The sequence below is a fragment of the Podarcis muralis genome, chromosome 3, assembly GCF_964188315.1.
Source record: "Podarcis muralis chromosome 3, rPodMur119.hap1.1, whole genome shotgun sequence".
NCBI lineage: Eukaryota > Metazoa > Chordata > Lepidosauria > Squamata > Lacertidae > Podarcis > Podarcis muralis.
In genome coordinates, this window is record NC_135657.1 from 47,148,512 (window position 1) to 47,166,948 (window position 18,437).

Below are 18,437 nucleotides of genomic sequence, written 5' to 3' on the forward strand. Positions count from 1 at the left end.
CACTTGATGTAATGTTAATCAGTTCCCAATGTCTTCCTTAACAGATTTTTGCATGCTACTGCCGGAGCACAGAAGGCTGGAAGGGGAAAAGAGAAAGCAAAAGTGCCGATGTGCACCATTGGATATCACCTAATAAACCCTATAGGCTCAAAACAGAGGAAGTTTCCTTTTCGCTCCTACTCATTCTTACCAATATATGAAGACTCTGCAGAATCCTCACAGAATCAAATCAGATAGATAAGATTGTGATCATCGGTTTCCACAGTGATTTGTAAATCTGATTCTAAATACTTGCCTCTTAGAATGCCATTAATGATAATGCAGCATACATGGGTGCATGTTTTTTGCCCGTGGCGCTAACAGCTACTGCAAAGGCAGGCAGAATCTAGAATGCTGAAATCAGTACTCCATCACATACTTCCACAGATAAATAGGCAATTTCAACTGTCCTGGGTTATCATTCCCTTTCTGTTTGATACTAACAAACCACAGAGGACTGTGGAACAAAACAGTATTGAACTAGTACCTGGAACATGTTTCAGGCCTCCCTGAGCTTTTAGTGTCATTCAAGGAACTGTTGCTGTGCAGAAAAAGTAAGTTGAGGTCCACCTTACTAGGGGATGAAGCATAATATAGATTCAGACTATATCTTGAAAGAAGTGGTACTTAGAGGACTCATACTATCAGGGCACACAAATGTTCCCCAGTAGAATGCAGGTTATGTATGGCCTCTAGCTTCATGAGACACCATAAAATGAAATGCTGCAGCTCCACAGAATCCATCTTTGGAAGGAGAGTGTGGCTGCAAAGAAATAGTAAGTGGTGTATGACCAAATACAAAGAAAGCATATTCACCACAGCCAGGAATGATGGACTGCTTTGGGACTTCCACTTCATGGAGTGGAAAGATTAATGAGAAAGATGTACTTCTTGAGAATTCTTCTATTCAGCACTGAGAAAGTGGTCACAATCTTCTGTGCTTGGCACTGGAATCAGGTATATTAGCTTTCTTCCCTCGCCTGCTTTTTTGAAGGTTAGGAACTATAGGCAATGAGAACCTCGTGGTCCTTGATCCTCTTGCTGTAGCCACCATTGCTTATTTTGTGCTAGTTACAGATAGGTAGCCGTGTTGGTCTGCCATAGTCAAAACAAAACAAAAATCCTTCCAGTAGCACCTTAAAGACCAACTAAGTTAGTTCTTGGTATGAGCTTTCGTGTGCATGCACACTTCTTCAGATACACTGAAACAGAAGTTGCCAGATCCTTCTATATAGTGAGAAGGTGGGGAGGGGTATTACTCAGAAGGGTGGTGGGAATGGGTGATGGGCAGATAGCTGTGGGAAGAACTAACTTAGTTGGTCTTTAAGGTGCTACTGGAAGGATTTTATTTTTTTGTTTTATTTTGTGCTGTCTCTCACACTGACAATGTTTTCTGCCTTTGGTTATTTGGGGGTTGGGGTGTCACAGAAGGCTTGCTAGATGAAGGGCTTTCTGAACTCTGCTTTGTGCACTGGTTTTAGACGTTTTAGCTCTGCCTTTCACAATTCTCTCCCATCACAGAACTGCAAGGTCAAATTCCCCCCGCCCCCGCCTGCATGGCTGAGGACTAATGTTTAGGCCTCAGATGGCGTGCCTTGCCAAAGGAGATTGAATAGTTCTTATGATAAAGAACCAGCCAGCCTGGCTCAAATTAAGTCTTATGCATGCATCAGAGTGTCAAGGGGACATAAACAGATTCATTTATAACCATTATGATTTTCTGCATTTTCTCCATTTACTAGATGTGGGGTTTAACATATTCACACAAACACACAGGCAAGTAGGTGGAAAAGAGGGAAAGTGCTGATACTAATATAGGATAAAGGAGGTACGTTCTAGGTCAGGCTTCCTCAACCTCGGCACTCCAAATGTTTTTTTGTCTACAACTCCCATGATCCCTAGATAGCAGGATCGGTAGTCAGGGATGATGGGAATTGTAGTCTCAAAACATCTGGAGGGCCGAGGTTGAGGAAGCCTGTTCTAGGTGAACCTGCCTAATTTGAACTTTTCAAAATGAGAACTTAAACCTAGCCTTCCACACTTCTCCAAGTTTTGAAATGAATTTCTCTTGTCAAGCAAGGTGAACAAATACTACTGGAGAGTAGTATTCATAAAATGTGTAGATTATTAAAAATCACAAACAAACTTCTGTTGTTTTAGGCTAAATTGCATTGCAAAATTGTTTATATTAGGAGAAATATGCATTGAAATGCTGATGGATTTTCATGATGACTTTTTAAAAAAATAAAAAATCACAAATTAATGCAGAAGTATGGAGAACTAAACTTAAGATTGGAAAAAATGAGAATGCGAGAAACTGAAACAGACAGTTTTGTCCATCCTACTTTTTGTATTTCTATTTTTCTTACAGAAATAGGCACTGTGTTTTGGGGGAGTGAAATCCAGATATGGTTAAGAAATAGGGAGGATTTATCGCCTCTTCTGTTGCAGTCCCTGAGTGGACCCCCAACACCCACAGTTTTCATGGGCCAAAAATGACTTGCATTCACTTCACTGAGAAGTTTCCTCTCCCATGCAAAGTGCAGGGGCAGGGTCTCCAATCGGGATCAGGACTGCAGTGGAGGCAAAGAGCTCAAGCCTCCATATTTCCCACCCCAGGATCCCAGCTTGGGGGTGGTGTGGGGGACTCTGCTGGCTATTTCTGCATTCATTCAAGGAACATTATCATTGTCATGTGTAGTTTTGGGTCCTAATGACCACTTCTTAACTCCTACACTGAAGCTGCTTCCTATCTTTGGTAAATCTCAACACATGGAACTGGTTACTGGTTAGTAGAATTGTCCCATGCACTGTGATCTTCCATGCAGGAGACTGGTAATGTGCGACACAGTCCCTTTGGGCTTCATCATCAGACTCCAAGCATACATTTCTCTTTACCAGAGCTGCTAACATTTAAGCCCAAGTGAAACTCCTGTCAAAAAACGAAAAGAATGACATCAGTGGAAAACAAACTGAAAAGCAAACAGAGCAAAAAACCAACATGATACCTCTTTCAGTTCCCAGTGTGTACTCTGGTGTTTGCTTTGGATAACAGAGCGCTGGAGAGTACTCCACTTGGAATCTTGAACTGGAAAGTGTTTTGATTGTTCCCGGTTGGTGCTCAAAGAGGCATCAGCAGTATCCTCCACTTCATCTGTTTGGCTCTCTTCTCCCTCGGAAACACAACAACCACCTTCTTTCAGCTGAAACCCTCGGATCAACAGTTGACAGGCCTCTAAGTCAACTTCCCACACTCTTTCAAGAAGCTGGCTCCCACAGCTGAAATAAAAGCCAGAAAGAAAATAAGAACTTTGTTCGGAGACAAGAGTTCATCTCTTATGTAATGCTTTGGGAATCTCTTGTTTTGTTTTGTATTTTTACCAAGATAAAATAAAACAATAGTTCTCAAAAACCGGTTTGGCAAATTTCTTTTTCTTTCTTTTTTTGAAAATAGTAACTGATAGATGTCAAGGGGGACCCTGCAATAGGATGATGTTCTCTGCTGCTTGTAAGGTTGTGGAGGTTCTGGTTTGTCCTCCAGAATCTACAGCTATCTTAAGAATTCTGTGTCTCATTCATTCACAGTAGCCAATCAAGCTGCACAGTAGTCTAAAATGGCCCAATTCAATTTCTTCCTGCCCACTCAATGGAGGTGGTCCAGTGATACACAGAAGCAGGGTCTTTCACTTCAGTCTTGGGGTATGTATGCAAAGCATGGGCCAGTCCCTGCTTGTATAGAGCTCTATGTGCACACTGGAGTCCCTCTGTGCACACTGTATCTGCAGGATTAGGCAGGTCTGTGCACAGTTGTGTCTGTGAAAGTACCATAGACTTCTGGCTCCATGGAGTCATTGGACAGCAGACTCAGGAATTAGGGAAGCTTAGAAGTACATGAGATTGCAGCCCAAACTTGCTATTTATAGCATAATTTAATTTCCTCACATTGAACCTGTGATGAACACAAAGTGCTTTAAAACCAAGGAACACAATTATATGTTTCAATCCAACACTTGGTTTAAGCTTTATTTTCTTTTGGGATATGCTGATTATATGGCTTAGTAATTCTCAATTCTTTAGTACAATTCTTTTTCTGATATGAAGCAGATATAAATAAACATATGTCCCCAAGAAGAATTCAGATGATACTATTTTGGGTTTGCCTGTGTTGAGTAACTCTGGTTTAGAAAAAGAACCACTGCATTGCTACTGTGAGTCTGTAAGGCCCTTCATTTAAAGTTGGTATGCAGCTTGAGCTCTCCAAATCACTGACTTAATCCCAGTGGGATCACAGAAATGAGGACATTATTGAGCAGAGTCCCTTATTAGTTGTCTATATTCTAGCTGATCAATACTTAAATATTTAACTCGGAACCCTTTCTGAAATCCTGGAAGGCTACAGCCAGTCAGCAAAAATAACACTGAGCTAGATAGACCCATGGTCTGATTCAATTTAAGGAAGCCTTCTAGGCTTCTATGTGAAGGTTTTTGTATAAACTTCCCTTGTAAAATGGAGCATAGTTGCTTAGTTATTTTGACAGATCGGCTAATAACTAAAAGGGGATTCAACTTTTCCAATAGTGAAATGTTATTTGCATCAAACTTTGCTCACTATTATTTGACATGCTGATCAGACTGGTTGATGAAAGTAAATTCACAAGAGCAGGTGCGTGAGAGGTGCATACATGCGGCAAATAGGGATGCAAGATATGCACAGAAAATCCTGTTTTATTCATGATGTTGGTGCTGTCTAATCTATTGTACAGGTTTCTTCCATTATATGATTTATTATTTTTAGCAAAATTCTTCCCAGAGCATCTATTTGTCCTGCAATATTCCTTATAGTTTAAATATTTCAAATTTTAAAAATTGAAGTTATATTAAAATGAAAAGCAGTGCATCAAAACACATTTTATTGTGCTTCATAATTGGCTTTGATGATTAGATCTAAATTATACAGCATACATTCGTCTTAAAAATGGTTTACTTGTCAGAACTTTTAATTGGATTCTTTTATCATCTTGTAAAAAGCTTTGTGATATAAATGTATATGTATATGTGGTATGAAAGTATACAGCAGTGGGGGGAAACAGATTAACCCAGCATATTCTTTAGTATAATGAGATTAATTTTGGAAGTCAAAAAACCCTGCACAATACTATTGTTATAAATGTATTTCATAACGGCTGTACAATTAAATATTGATTTTCGAAGGTATGCCTCAGCATTTCTGGGACAAATTAGTTGATAAAATTGTATGTAACTGGTAAACAAAATGCAACTCTTGCTGTGTGTTACTAGTTTTATGGTTACTATAATCTGCTTTAGTCTGTGGGTCAGTAAAGGCCAGAGATTACACTAAAAGTGTAATAACTGGAACTTAAAGTAAGTTCAACATTTAACTCCTACTTTCTTTGAGAATTTAACACTAGCATGCTCATGTTACAGTAGCCATCTTCTGACACTTAGAAATCTTTCAAAGAGGAAATTTTATGGACTTTGCTTTTACATAATCTAACTTTTTAAAAATTTAGCTTTCATTTCTCTATTGCATAATTGATTTCCATATTCCCTATCCCAAATGTCTACAGTCATTAATATCATACAAGTAGATAAGTATCCAGCCCTATGCATGTTTATGCGTTTTTCTGCCATAGAAGTCAATTGGCTCTGAGTCCTGGAAGAGCTGCTCCCAGCATTGCTGGACTATTCCACCTTGCCTGGGAGGGCAGTGCCTTGACCAACTCCAGCTACAAAAGCTGAGACTGCTGAACAGACTCTTGAGTTGGAGTATTGTTTGGGGTACTGTTTGGGGGGCTGTTATTTTATATCATTGTTTTTAGATCTTATGATTTGTGTGAAAATCATTCAGTTATGGTTGTGTACTTTTTGATGTGATTTATTATTTTTGACTACTTTTGTTATATATTTTTAATAATAAGAATAAGAATAAGAATAATAATCTTTATTGAGGTCCAACGACCCATAACATGGATTCAAAATTAAATACAGATTCATACAGACAACCTCCCAGGGAAGAAAGACCAAAGCGTTATTTGTTTAGTCATGGGTATGTTACTCTTTGATTCGTATGACTATTAAAAGAAACTTTGCCACAGCCAATGTGATATCATTAGACTTGTCGTCCAGAAGATATTTGATATAGTAGGCTTCAGACTGACCAATTTGCCAATTTGCCAATACAGTGGTACCTCGGGTTAAGTACTTAATTCGTTCCAGAGGTCTGTACTTAACCTGAACCTGTTCTTAACCTGAAGGACCACTTTAGCTAATCGGGCCTCTTGCTGCTGCTGCACTGCCGGAGTACGATTTCTGTTCTCATCCTGAAGCAAAGTTCTTAATCCGATGTACTATTTCTGGGTTAGCGGAGTCTGTAACCTGAAGCGTATGTAACCCAAGGTACCACTATAGTGGTTTAATCAATAGTTCCCTATCTTGATCATAAGATATGCACGTGTCTGAAACTCAAACCCATAGTGAATTCCTACTGCTAATGGGCCACAGATAACATGAGATTGAGATCAGAGATCACTATGTGATATGTCCCAGAGCCTTTGCCTCTGGGATTCAAGGGCGGTATCACAGCCCAGATGGTAAATATTATGTAAATATTTGCATGTTCTAAATTGCATTGAGTATGGCTTTAATTATGGAAAGGCTACATGCAAATTAAATAATGATGATGATGGTGGTGGTGAAGCAATAGGAAGTGAGAAATTAAACGGGCTACAATCAGAAACACTCTTGAGAAGTGTTGAGACACACACACACACTACCCAAGGACCGATTTAGGGCTGTGCAAGTGATGCCCACACTGAGTCAGCTCCATTAAAATTAACAAGTATTGCTTCTGCAGAATAACGCTACTTTAGAACCAATTCACAAGCAGGCATTCTCAAATGTGCACATGATTTCTTCTTCTTCTAGAACAAGAAGGAAAGCTTTTGTGCCAAGAGGTGCTTGGCTGATGCATCAGTCATCATATTGCAATCCCTTTCTGTGCCTCCATGGCTTATGTGGAGGTTCTCCACTCACTCCATATACACTTCAGTGGAGGGAACAACAAAAGGAAGCTTGACCAGAGCTGCCATTTTCGTTAAAGTGAATGGAACCACTAGTGGAGAAACACTTTGTGCAGATGGGGGCAACACACTTAGGATCAGTGTGAGCCATTTCAACACGTCAACAAAATCTGTTGTTCTCACATGCATGTAAGTAGCAGAATCCGCACATGGATTCAACAAAGCTAATTGAAAACAATGCTTTATTGTAAAAGAAATTGTTTACATATATTGTTTTGAAAATGTATATTGGTTGTCTGACCATGCCTTATTCCTTCACTAAATCTTACATATCAACAATTAGTATCTTCAGTTTCACAGCCTAGAATAAACAATTACATCTGCACCCACAGAATACAATGCCTAATTGCTGAAATTTACACCGAACTCTAAAAATAGCATGACAAAATTATTCCTTTCTCTTTCCCTTAAAAGAAAGGGGGACACACACCCTGACATCAATATCTTGCTTGAGGGCAGAACAAACTCCTTGCATTTTATGTGAGAGTACAAATTATGTAACCACTCTTTATACTCTGTAAGGCCGTTTGAGAAAATATAGGGGAAAGAACAATTTTTCTATTGCTGAAAACCAATAATGGATGCTTGATTATGGTTATTAAAAACAACATACCACATAATACTAGGCAATAACAGTCATAAAAAAGCATTTGAGCAAGAGTCAGGGATGGGAATTAGGTTGGGGTTTTATGTATTCTTTTCATCTGCCAGACATTCATTTCATCTAGGACAAAACTTTAATCATGGCCTGTCATTTTCCTATCAATGTTCAATGTCACTGTGTTATAGTTAAATTATCTCCATGGGAAACACAAAATGACAGACTGCTGTAGCTGATTGTTTTTCCTTTGATTTCTTTCTAAGGTGATGAAGATAAGCTTGCAGAGCTGACTTGTCAAAGGAAAGAAATTAACTAATTGACAAGGAAAGCAGCAAGGAGCCTTGTAAGAGCTTACTTTCTAATTGGTTTATTTTAAACACTGTATCTTTTTAAAGGGATATTATCTGGTGTATAATGTACAGAATTTGTTGCACAGAGAGCTATTCTAATGCTCCCATATCTAGTAAAAGAAGTACAAGTAAGACCTGCAACAAAATGTTGCAGAATGGAATGTTCCTGTCCAGAGTTCTGGCCACCCAGTGCATCATGCCCTTTTCCAGGATATTCCATGCAACTCTCCCACCCCATTTTCTGCTCCCTCACAGACAGTTATTGTTCTGTGGCTGCTAAGCATTGTTGTACTTCTGAAACTTTGGAACTCTCTCACATCTGCTGATTTCTCCCTCTTGTCTGTGGACCGTACAGTTTTGGCCACATAAGAATAATCACTCTGAGAAAGAGTTTTCCATTAGCATAAAGCACAGGTGAGACGATCTCTAACCTGTGGGCCTAACTAGGCAGGGCATGGGTCCCAATTTAGCCCTTGGGACTGTTTCCCCCCACACCACACCCATGTGCCTCACACCTGACATCAGAACACAGTCACAAAGACACTGATGGGAGTTTAAAGTGAGCTCCCAGTTGTTCTTTGGATCACTGATGGCACCAACCAGCTGAAAGTGAACCACACTAGGATTGGCTGCACTGGGGAGTTTCCGTTGGTGTGCCTTCAAAGAGGCTTTCTGCATCCACCAATTAGCTGACTGGAGATTACAGTAAGTCCCTTTGAAGTCCCTTTGCAGGTGTAGTTCGCATTCAAACCATACCTGCAAGTGGACATTTTTTGTTTCCAGAAAACTTGCTGGTTTGCAGAGGAAAAATGTAGGCATGGTTTGAATCCAAAGTACATCTTCAAAGGGACTTGGTGTAACCACCAATCAACAGTTAGAGCAAACCCCTCTGAAGCTATTGCCTGATATTATAATAATGTCAGGGAGCCCTGCCCACCTCTCTAAATTGACACGTGAAGAGTAAGGGAGGTAAGGCTCTGGCCTGCCAGATTCAATTTCCTACTTCTGATGTGTGGGATTCTTTTCCCTCTCCACAAAACACTATACTGTAAATAATTTTGCAACAGGGCTGTAAGAGATGGGATTTTTTCTAACATAAGGTTAGCACGAGATCATTAACACAGCTTTGTTTACCTATACAGTCATACCTTGGTTCTCAAACGTAATCCATTCCGGAAGTCTATCCGACTTCCGAAAATGTTCAAAAACCAAAGCGCGGCTTCCAATTGGCTGCAGGAGCTTCCTGCACTCAAGCGGAATCTGCGTTGGACATTTGGCTTCCAAAGAATGTTCGAAAACCGGAACACTTACTTCTGGGTTTTCAGCATTTGGGAGCCAAAACATATGAGTACCACGGCATTCAAGAACCAAGGTACGACTGTAGTTCCTCTGACAAGCTCCAAAAGTTCAAGTATGTATCATTTAATTCCTGGGATGAAGGTGTGCAGAATACCATCAATGCATAGTGTTGCAGTGTGCTGCGTTGATGCGCCCTGGCTTTTCATACTCTGCAAAGCCCAGCTACGCCTGGAGTCCAGAAGCTATCTGCCCAGCAGCCATATTATTTGCTAAAGTTAATGCAGTGATAGCTGAAACAGTTCTAACAGCCCTTAGCTTGGAACCAAGCCTAGGCACCCTACAATTCTTTGACTGGGTACAGCTGGATACAGTTGGCCCTTCAACTTTGTGCAAATTTTCCAGCATTTTGCAGCAGCAGCATGCCTCACTCATGCATCCTGTGTATTGCTGGATACTGCTGCATTCCCTAAAAATGTGCCCTTTCACCCAGAACTATGTGTTACGAATTTGGTATATCTCATGCAAGAAGGGGAAATGTCAGGTGCCACTCTGCAGCACTTTGGATCTTCGCAATGACATAAGGGAGAAAAAACATACAGTGGTACCTCGGTTTACGAACTTAATCCATTCTGGAAGTCCGTTCTTAAACTGAAACCATTCTTAAACTGAGGCACGCTTTCCCTCATGAGGCCTCCCACCACCAGTGCCCTTCCATCATTCAGATTCCATTCTTAGACCGAGGTCTCAAACTGGAACACTACTTCCAGTTTTGCAGAGTTCATAAAACAAATCGTTCATAAACAGGACTGTTCTTAAACCGAGGTACCACTGTACTTGGGTTTCACAAATGAGAATAAATTCACTTCCCAAAGCACTATCGTCTTAAGTAATCAGTATTTCTTAGGAGATCAAAAACCAAAGATAAAAGAGAACAAAGCTCAACTCAGTAGCCTGAATAAAGCTAACCTTGGGCCAATTTTAAATAATACAAAGTTAAACAAAAACTGGGGTGTTGTGCATTGCTACTTCATAAATTTCAAAGGGCACTGTGAAGGACAATGAGTCCAAAAAACTGACTTCTTATATTGATTTTAAAAAACCTGTATCATTGCCAAGAATGTATAAGCTGTATAGATTTTCTAGCTCTGAGATGCTTTCCTGTGCTCTTTCTTTATTTTTCAAAGAATCAATGATGCCAGCGCAGTATTCGTGAATATCTAACACTGGCAGAACTAAATTCATTAATAAACAAGAGGCTTGCAGTCCTTTGCTCCACCCTGCAAAGTCTTCTGGGTTGGGCAGTAACTGTAGGAGTTGGAGAGAGATGGCCCCATCCACCTACCATTCTAAGAGGCAAAAGGTTGTTGTAGATCTCACAATGTCTGGAGGACTCCCATGTTCAGTCTAGCCTGTCCTTCAATTAACCTGTGTACCTGAAACTCTGCACAAAGGTCAGGGACCCCCTGTAGCCTCGGAATGAAAGATTAAGGTCACACCTAACCCCCAAAATGAAAACTAAGTACCTAAAAATATTGAAAGATTGCATCAGCCAGGCTGAAGCTACCCCACTGTTGGTACAAGTTTCCAAAAGCATGGAGGTTATTGGCAAAGGTAGCCCTTGATGTTGAGGCCAAAGGTAATTAGATGGCCCTATCCACTTCTGTCCGCTAAGGTTCTGTCAGCTCCTGCACCCAAGACTAGATCTCTGCAGGCCAGTGGGAGTCCCAGGTTTGAGGAAACCAGAGCAAAATTGTTCCCTGTTGGGAACAGACCCTTTACTTCCTCATGCATGTTGTCAGTGTACTGCCTCCAGTTTGCTTATTGTCTTCTAAAAAGGTTTTGAAGAAAGGTTAGAAAAAGGATGGGACTCTTCTCCACCATCTGCTCAGTCAATCCCTTCCCTCCTTATCAGGTAGTGGCAGCCCACACAACATCTGAAGAGTCCACTCCTTTGGTTCTCAGAGCACTTCTGGGCCCATGTTGGATTGGAGCCACTCTGGGGAATGAAAGATAGTGGACACAAAGGGAGTTAGAGGTGAGGACCTCAGAACTGCTCCTGGCAGTCTGGCCCTAGTAGTCCCACTACTGCTGCCTCGTTCACCAGCAACAGCATGTTTTGCCAGGAATATGATATCCAGGCTTGCCATGATAGAGTTTTATACTCATTCCATTACTTGAACTGACTGGGATGATTAACCACATGTACTATGTGTGGCATAAGTGGCATACCCAAACAGCAACCTCTTGCAAAAATCACTTCTATAGATGTCAAGAACAGACAAAGCTGGTACAGTTCCCAAAATAGGGTGCTCTTCCCCAGAACAGGAATGCATGAAAAAAGAACTATTCATGTAAGAACAAAATTGGGAACAAAATTGGGCCTTACTAGTGAATAAGGCGCACTGCAATCTTTGCTGGTAATGTTCCATGCAGTTCAAAAGAGACAAAGAGTTGCAGAAACTGCTTGCAAAAAAGGAGGGTAGCCAAACTGGGGGTCTCCTGGGTTAATCAGATTTATTTCAAACTAATTAAATTAACTGTGGCTCCTTAAAGCATCCAAGTAATACAGGGAACCACCATATGCTGGCTATTTCAATGGCCCACTACTGTCAACTGTAACAGAGTTCTCTTGGGGCTAAGGCAGATGTCTCTTCTGATTCCGCTACCGAGGAACCATTAACAAGGGATGCCGGACTGTCAAATGTGACGTCTCATAAGTTCCAACTGCTCAACCATTTAGCCATGGCCCCTTTAATCATTTAGAGAAATACAAGATTAAGTAAAAGATACCATGTAACCAAAATGAGTGCCCATTTCATAAATTTGAATGTAAGCTCTCTTGAAAAAAATTACACCCCTTATGCCTTACACACACCATCTTGTTTCAAAATTCAGCACTGTTGCCACATCCTCATGAACTGACAAGTGCACTTGTTAAATTAAACAAAGATGAAGTTGAATAGAAATAATGAAGACAAATAGTGAGGAATCAGTTAAAGCGGGGGGGGGGGGGGGGGTATTCATTTTCAAAGCTCCAGGGTACTGTATCACTGTCACTCTTTAGCAGCAATGCAAATGTATATCACAGCGTTGGAGCGTATTAAACCCCGTATTCATTTATACTCCCACTTTCCAAATTCTAAAACAGAATAAACAAGTAAGGCTCCTTTGTGCGTTGTCAATAGTTATCATCCTTCAAAGAATGGCATCCCCCTAAATAATTGTAAGATTTCTATCTGGGAATTAAGAAGAGCGACTAAATGTGCCCCGCTCCCTCCTCTGCCTGCTTTCTCTCTTTGAGATTTGGAGTACAGCATAATCACATTAAATTCTTCAGCTCAAAAAAAGAAGTGATATTTATGGTGACTGACACAAATAAAAAAGTAGTTTGGAGCCTGAGGCAACTGTGATAAGGGATTTTGGACGAATCACCATGTGGCCTGTGAGATATAATAGAATGCTATTACAGAATATAGAGTGGATACTGATCTCTCTGTGGTATGTAATATTCTTGTTGCTGTCTTCGAGTTAGGAATGGCTTGGACGCAACTATTATTAATTATCATCATCATCATCTTTGAATTTACACCTCCCTGTCCTAAATGTTATTGAGGGTAGCATTTAATTCGTCTTGCAAGACTTAAAATGGAGTGGTGTGGGACTGGGAAGACACTGACGGGTACTGGAGTTTGACTTGGGAGAGGGGCCCAGTGATTTGTGGGGTCCTGTACAACCAGGAAGCAAGAGTCAGATGCAGGGAAAGCTTAAGAACTGGAGAATAGAGCATAGGACGGCTTGACAGACGAGGCCGGTCAGGCAAGTGAAGGGCCAGGTGCTTCCCCACCCTCTCCTCCACCACTGTCTCCCAAAAGCAGGATGAAATTGAAGAGGAAAGAGGTTGAATGGTCCTCTCTCATGTATGATCTAGTTGAGATTCCTCCATTTCTAGAGGTTGGACTAGATGACCCTCAGTGTGATTTAGATGAGAGGACACCATGCTACTAAGCATAAATCAATATTAGGGAGCTTGCTGCCTTCCAAATGTTGCTGGCTTACAACTCCCATCATCCCTGACCACCGCTTTGCTGGATGAGGGTGATGGGAGAGTCAGGACTTGCATGGTGACTTTCCTATAAAGACACATGTTTCATTACAGAGTCTAGGCCCTTCGAAACTATATACTGTAGCATCTGAAGAACTTTTTAGAAATCATAAATACTTAGATTATCCTGTTATAAGAGTAACACAACAAGCGATAAGCCTTTTAAGAGGCAACCAAAGCCTTGAGGGAAACACCAGAGCTCTTCAAAGCTGGAAGATTAAACATTAATCTCAGCAACGGCTCAGGAGGGGGGAATAAGCAAATGTTCTGAATAAGGATTAACATAACAATGACATTGTTTTCTTGCTTTCTATTTTTGGATCTGGAATAAAAAGACGAGAATTCTTCATGATCTCCAAAGTTCTTCATAATCAAACAGGGAATTACTTAATGATATGATACAACCAATGAGCCATGGCTAAGTTTATCTGAAATATGCCATGTGCAAGATCAATAGGAGGATTTTCTGCCACCGGATGTTATGTGGATACTCATTCACAAGGAATAGAGCAGGCATTTTTCAACCTTCTGCTAGTGTGACATTGGAAGGAGAGCCCTTCCACATCAAGGCTGACGCTGTCTTAAAAGGGAAAACAGGCAGTATCAGATGGCATGCCCAGCTCCACCCGCCTGCCACAGGCCTTATCACAGGCAAATGCACTATTTAAAGGCAAAGGCTGCATCAGTGCCAGAAGAGTGAAATACCCATGTATGTAGACTGGTGCTGTGAACCAAAAGTGTTCCCCCATGCCTATTCCTTTTCTTAATCAGCATAATGTCACTCAAGCTGACAAGGATGTTTTGGTGTGGTCTCAAATGGAGATTCAATAACTCCAGAAGCTTGCTGTCTCTGCTTCCTGGATGCTATGAATCAGAACAATTTCCACACAGTTCCCCACCCCCCTCTCATTTCACCTCAACACTGAAGCAATCTACATTTGTTTCTCTGGTCATGTGTGTGAAATGCCTTGCAGCCCTGAAGTCCCATTCTACCTGTGACATAGTCCACATCTCTGAATAATTAAAACAATCCTCAAGCCTCCCTGATGTAAATTAATGTACAGTGAAAACTGAAGAAAAGCAGACAAAAGGGAAAAGTAGAAAAGTAGAGAGCAAAAACAGCTGGTTGGCTTGCAGTATTCTTTAAGCTTCTGATAGGAAGGGCAAGCTCACAAGTCCAGACTCATTTCACAAGGCTACCATTTTAGGTGCATAGTACACAATCTTTCATGGGACGTGGGTGGCGCTGTGGGTTAAACCACAGAGCCTAGGACTTGCCAATCAGAAGGTCGGCGGTTTGAATCCCCGCGACGGGGTGAGCTCCTGTTGCTCAGTCTCTGCTCCTGCCAACCTAGCAGTTTGAAAGCACATCAAAAAGTGCAAGTAGATGAATAGGAACCACTCTGGCAGGAAGGAAAACAGCGTTTCCGTGTGCAGCTCTGGTTCGCCAGAAGCGGCTTAGTCATGCTGGCCACATGACCCGGAAGCTGTACGCTGGCTCCCTCAGCCAATAAAGCAAGATGAGCGCCGCAACCCTAGAGTCAGTCATGACTGGACCTAATGGTAAGGGGTCCCTTTACCTTTACACAATCTTTACTTCACAGAGAAAGGGTTTGTGGTTTCCGTATAAGCCAGCCAAAATATATGATTTTAATTGATTGTTTCTGCATTACTGTTGTAAACCTCTCTGATTTTTTTAAAATGAACAGCAATATAAAAATATTTTTAGAAATATATAAATAAATCCCTCCACTGAGACTGGCCTCACATTTTATAGAACACTACACTGAAATATCTTGAGACTTTTGACCTTTCAACCCATTTTTTGAAAACCAAGTTTCATATTTCTTATATTTTAAAAAGAAACCATTAACTAAACAAAGTTACAATAATTAGACATGTTATCCCAAAAAGCCTTCTAAGTCCAAACCAGTCCTTTGAATTATAGTGGTGGGGCTAGGGGAGTAGACAGAATAGTCATCAGAGATATTGTACAGCATAAAGTAACAAATTAAAAATTATATATTTTCTAAATATTTTAAAGATCCCATCCTTCCTTTACCTTTGCAGTTTTTCCTCCAGCACTTCCATGTACCTGAGAATATCTTCCTTCAACTTCTTCTCTATAAGACAAAAACAAAGTTTGTGTCATTTGGGGGGGGGCAGTATTTTATAGCAATTATTTTGAAGAGAGAATTTTGCTTATTTTTGCATCATAGAAAAGCAAAAGTTTAATTGGGCTTTCTTCCTTTTGAATTTCAGACTACAACCATGAATCTGAAATTAAACAAATCTATTTTACTTAATAAAGCTCATATATATATATATATATATATATAGGTAAAGGTACCCCTGCCCGTACGGGCCAGTCTTGACAGACTCTAGGGTTGTGCGCCCATCTCACTCAAGAGGCCGGGGGCCAGCGCTGTCCGCAGACACTTCCGGGTCACGTGGCCAGCGTGACAAAGCTGCATCTGGCGAGCCAGCGCAGCACATGGAAACGCAGTTTACCTTCCCGCCAGTAAGCGGTCCCTATTTATCTACTTGCACCCGGGGGTGCTTTCGAACTGCTAGGTTGGCAGGCGCTGGGACCGAGCATTTATATATATGTATATATATATATGCAGGTTTTGGTGTCCTCGGGTATCTTCCCGTGTAAAAGTTGGGGTGTCTAGGCGACGTTTCGACGAGGTCTCACTCGTCATCTTCAGGCTGGTGCTTTCGGCTTCTACAAGAAGCCGAAAGCACCAGCCTGAAGATGACGAGTGAGACCTCGTCGAAACGTCGCCTAGACACCCCAACTTTTACACGGGAAGATACCCGAGGACACCAAAACCTGCATTCCTGTACCCGTGAAAATCTACGAAAGCATATAAATGCAGTACAGCCATCTTCTCAGAAAAACTCTTCACAAAGTTCAAGAGGTCAAGACACAAAGGCTTTAGCAACTAATCCACACCTAATGACCCACCTAAGTGGTACTCAGGATATCACTCAAGAAATCACTCAAGATATCCCTCAAGCAATTAAGGAACAAAAGAAGAAAAGGCACACTAGCCTGGGAACTTCCTCTCGGCCCAGAACATTGGAGGCTATACACCACACCTCCTCAACAGTATTTATAGGAACTCAAACACTGAGATCCTGCTCTGTTCCAGTAACAAGAAGCCGAAAGCACCAGCCTGAAGATGACGAGTGAGACCTCGTCGAAACGTCGCCTAGACACCCCAACTTTTACACGGGAAGACACCCGAGGACACCAAAACCTGCATATATATATATATATATATATATGGCAGCTGCTGAACACTATGGGTGAAAACAGAGAAAGGAAAGGGAAAGGTACTGTTCACAGAGAGAAGTAGGTACTCAAGCCAAGATGTTTCTTCACTTTTAAATGCTTATCTACTAGGATGGCCCATCTACTGAGTATTATCTTTCAAATGGGATGAAACCTACTTCAGTAGCCCAGGCTATCACAATCTTTATTAGAACTAAAACACTGCAGAGATTTATCTGCATAACATCCCTTAGCATCTTAAAAGTTGTTATATAAACTAGAGAAGTAGCCATATTCATCTTTTGCAGCAACAATAACACAAGTCTTGAGGCACTTTAAAGATGAAGAAATTTATTGTTATAGATCGGGGGGGGGGGTTCCCCCTAAACCCTAGGAATGAATAAATACTAGGATTTTTATTAATCAGGATATGGATTAAAGCACAAACTGCAGAACTGTGCCAGGCATGGAATTCCTGGACTGGCTTAAGCAAACCAGCCTGGCTGGGTGAACAGCAAACCAGTTCACATGACAAAAGGTGTTGATGGGCCATTGGGAAGTGAGATGTTACCAATGTGATGGGGTGTATGTTTGAGGGGACAGGAAAAGGGGTTTCTGGGAAGAATAAGTTGGAAGAAGGGTAGAGATCCATCTTGCGAGAGCCTGGCTGCAGGCAGCTTACAATGCTGCCTCTTGGAATGCCTATGCTATAAGATCTGGACTCCCTACATGCAGACCGAAGGTGTAAATAGGTGAATAAACCCTATTTCTTAAAGCACGACAGTCTCCACTGGGTCTTCCATTCTCCAAAAGGACACAGACCCTGTGTGTGTGTGTGCCTGGGACCCCATGGGCTCTTGCCACTGCTCAGCAGAGAGGGGGACAGGCACCCGGCTGTTGTGACATTATTATGGGGCTACAGCCCACTTCAACAGATGCTTGTTACCTTAGTTGCAGGTATGCATACACGTGGCTGTAGGCAGAATTGTTATAGAGGGAAGTGGGAGGGAGATGAAAAGTAAATATTGCGATAATTACACAGTAAGCAGAAGGGGAGGCTGGTGCTCCAGAAGGAGTGAACCATGCTGACCTCCTCATCCACTCAACCCTTCCCTTCTCGCACCCAGTAACCAACCCACCCACTGGGAGGCTAGTGTAATGGCCCCATCCTACTAGGTAAGCCTCTTCTGTACTAACTTCCCTTCTGCGCTATCCTTGTACTTTGACTCACATGATATTTCAATGGAATCCCATCTCAAGTTTAAATTGAGCAGTAAAAGAAGAAATTCAACTACCCCTATGATATAGAAGAACTAAAAATACATTGGCAGAAGAGTTGTATTTGTTCACATTTAAAAATCAGTCTCTATCTCTCTTGCTCTGAAGATCAGTGTGCTTTTTAAAGTCAATTTTAATTACAAAGTAAGACACAGAGGAAATAAACCAGTTCTACAATGCACATACGGTACCACCTCCTCATATGAAGAGAGAGAGCCAAAATTACACCCTAGCTGTCCAAGTTACAATTCTGACATTCCCCTCCACTAGACCTCAAATACCTCCTGGTATTAGAATTTCTGAAACAGGACTGTAGACCGATTCACACACAGGCCAAGAGTGGGGCATGTACACACCCTCCCCATTCACACATTAATATGAGCTGGCT

General features: G+C 41.3%; 1 protein-coding gene across 1 annotated transcript in view; it reads right to left on the reverse strand.

Annotated features, from left to right (window-relative positions):
• The window catches only part of DISC1 (DISC1 scaffold protein), a 153,637-nt gene that overhangs the window by 26,077 nt on the left and 109,123 nt on the right, over positions 1-18,437 (reverse strand). Inside the window, 2 exon segments of the mRNA XM_077925795.1 lie at positions 3,048-3,318; positions 15,554-15,614. Of these exon segments, the coding sequence (XP_077781921.1) occupies positions 3,048-3,318; positions 15,554-15,614 (332 nt within the window).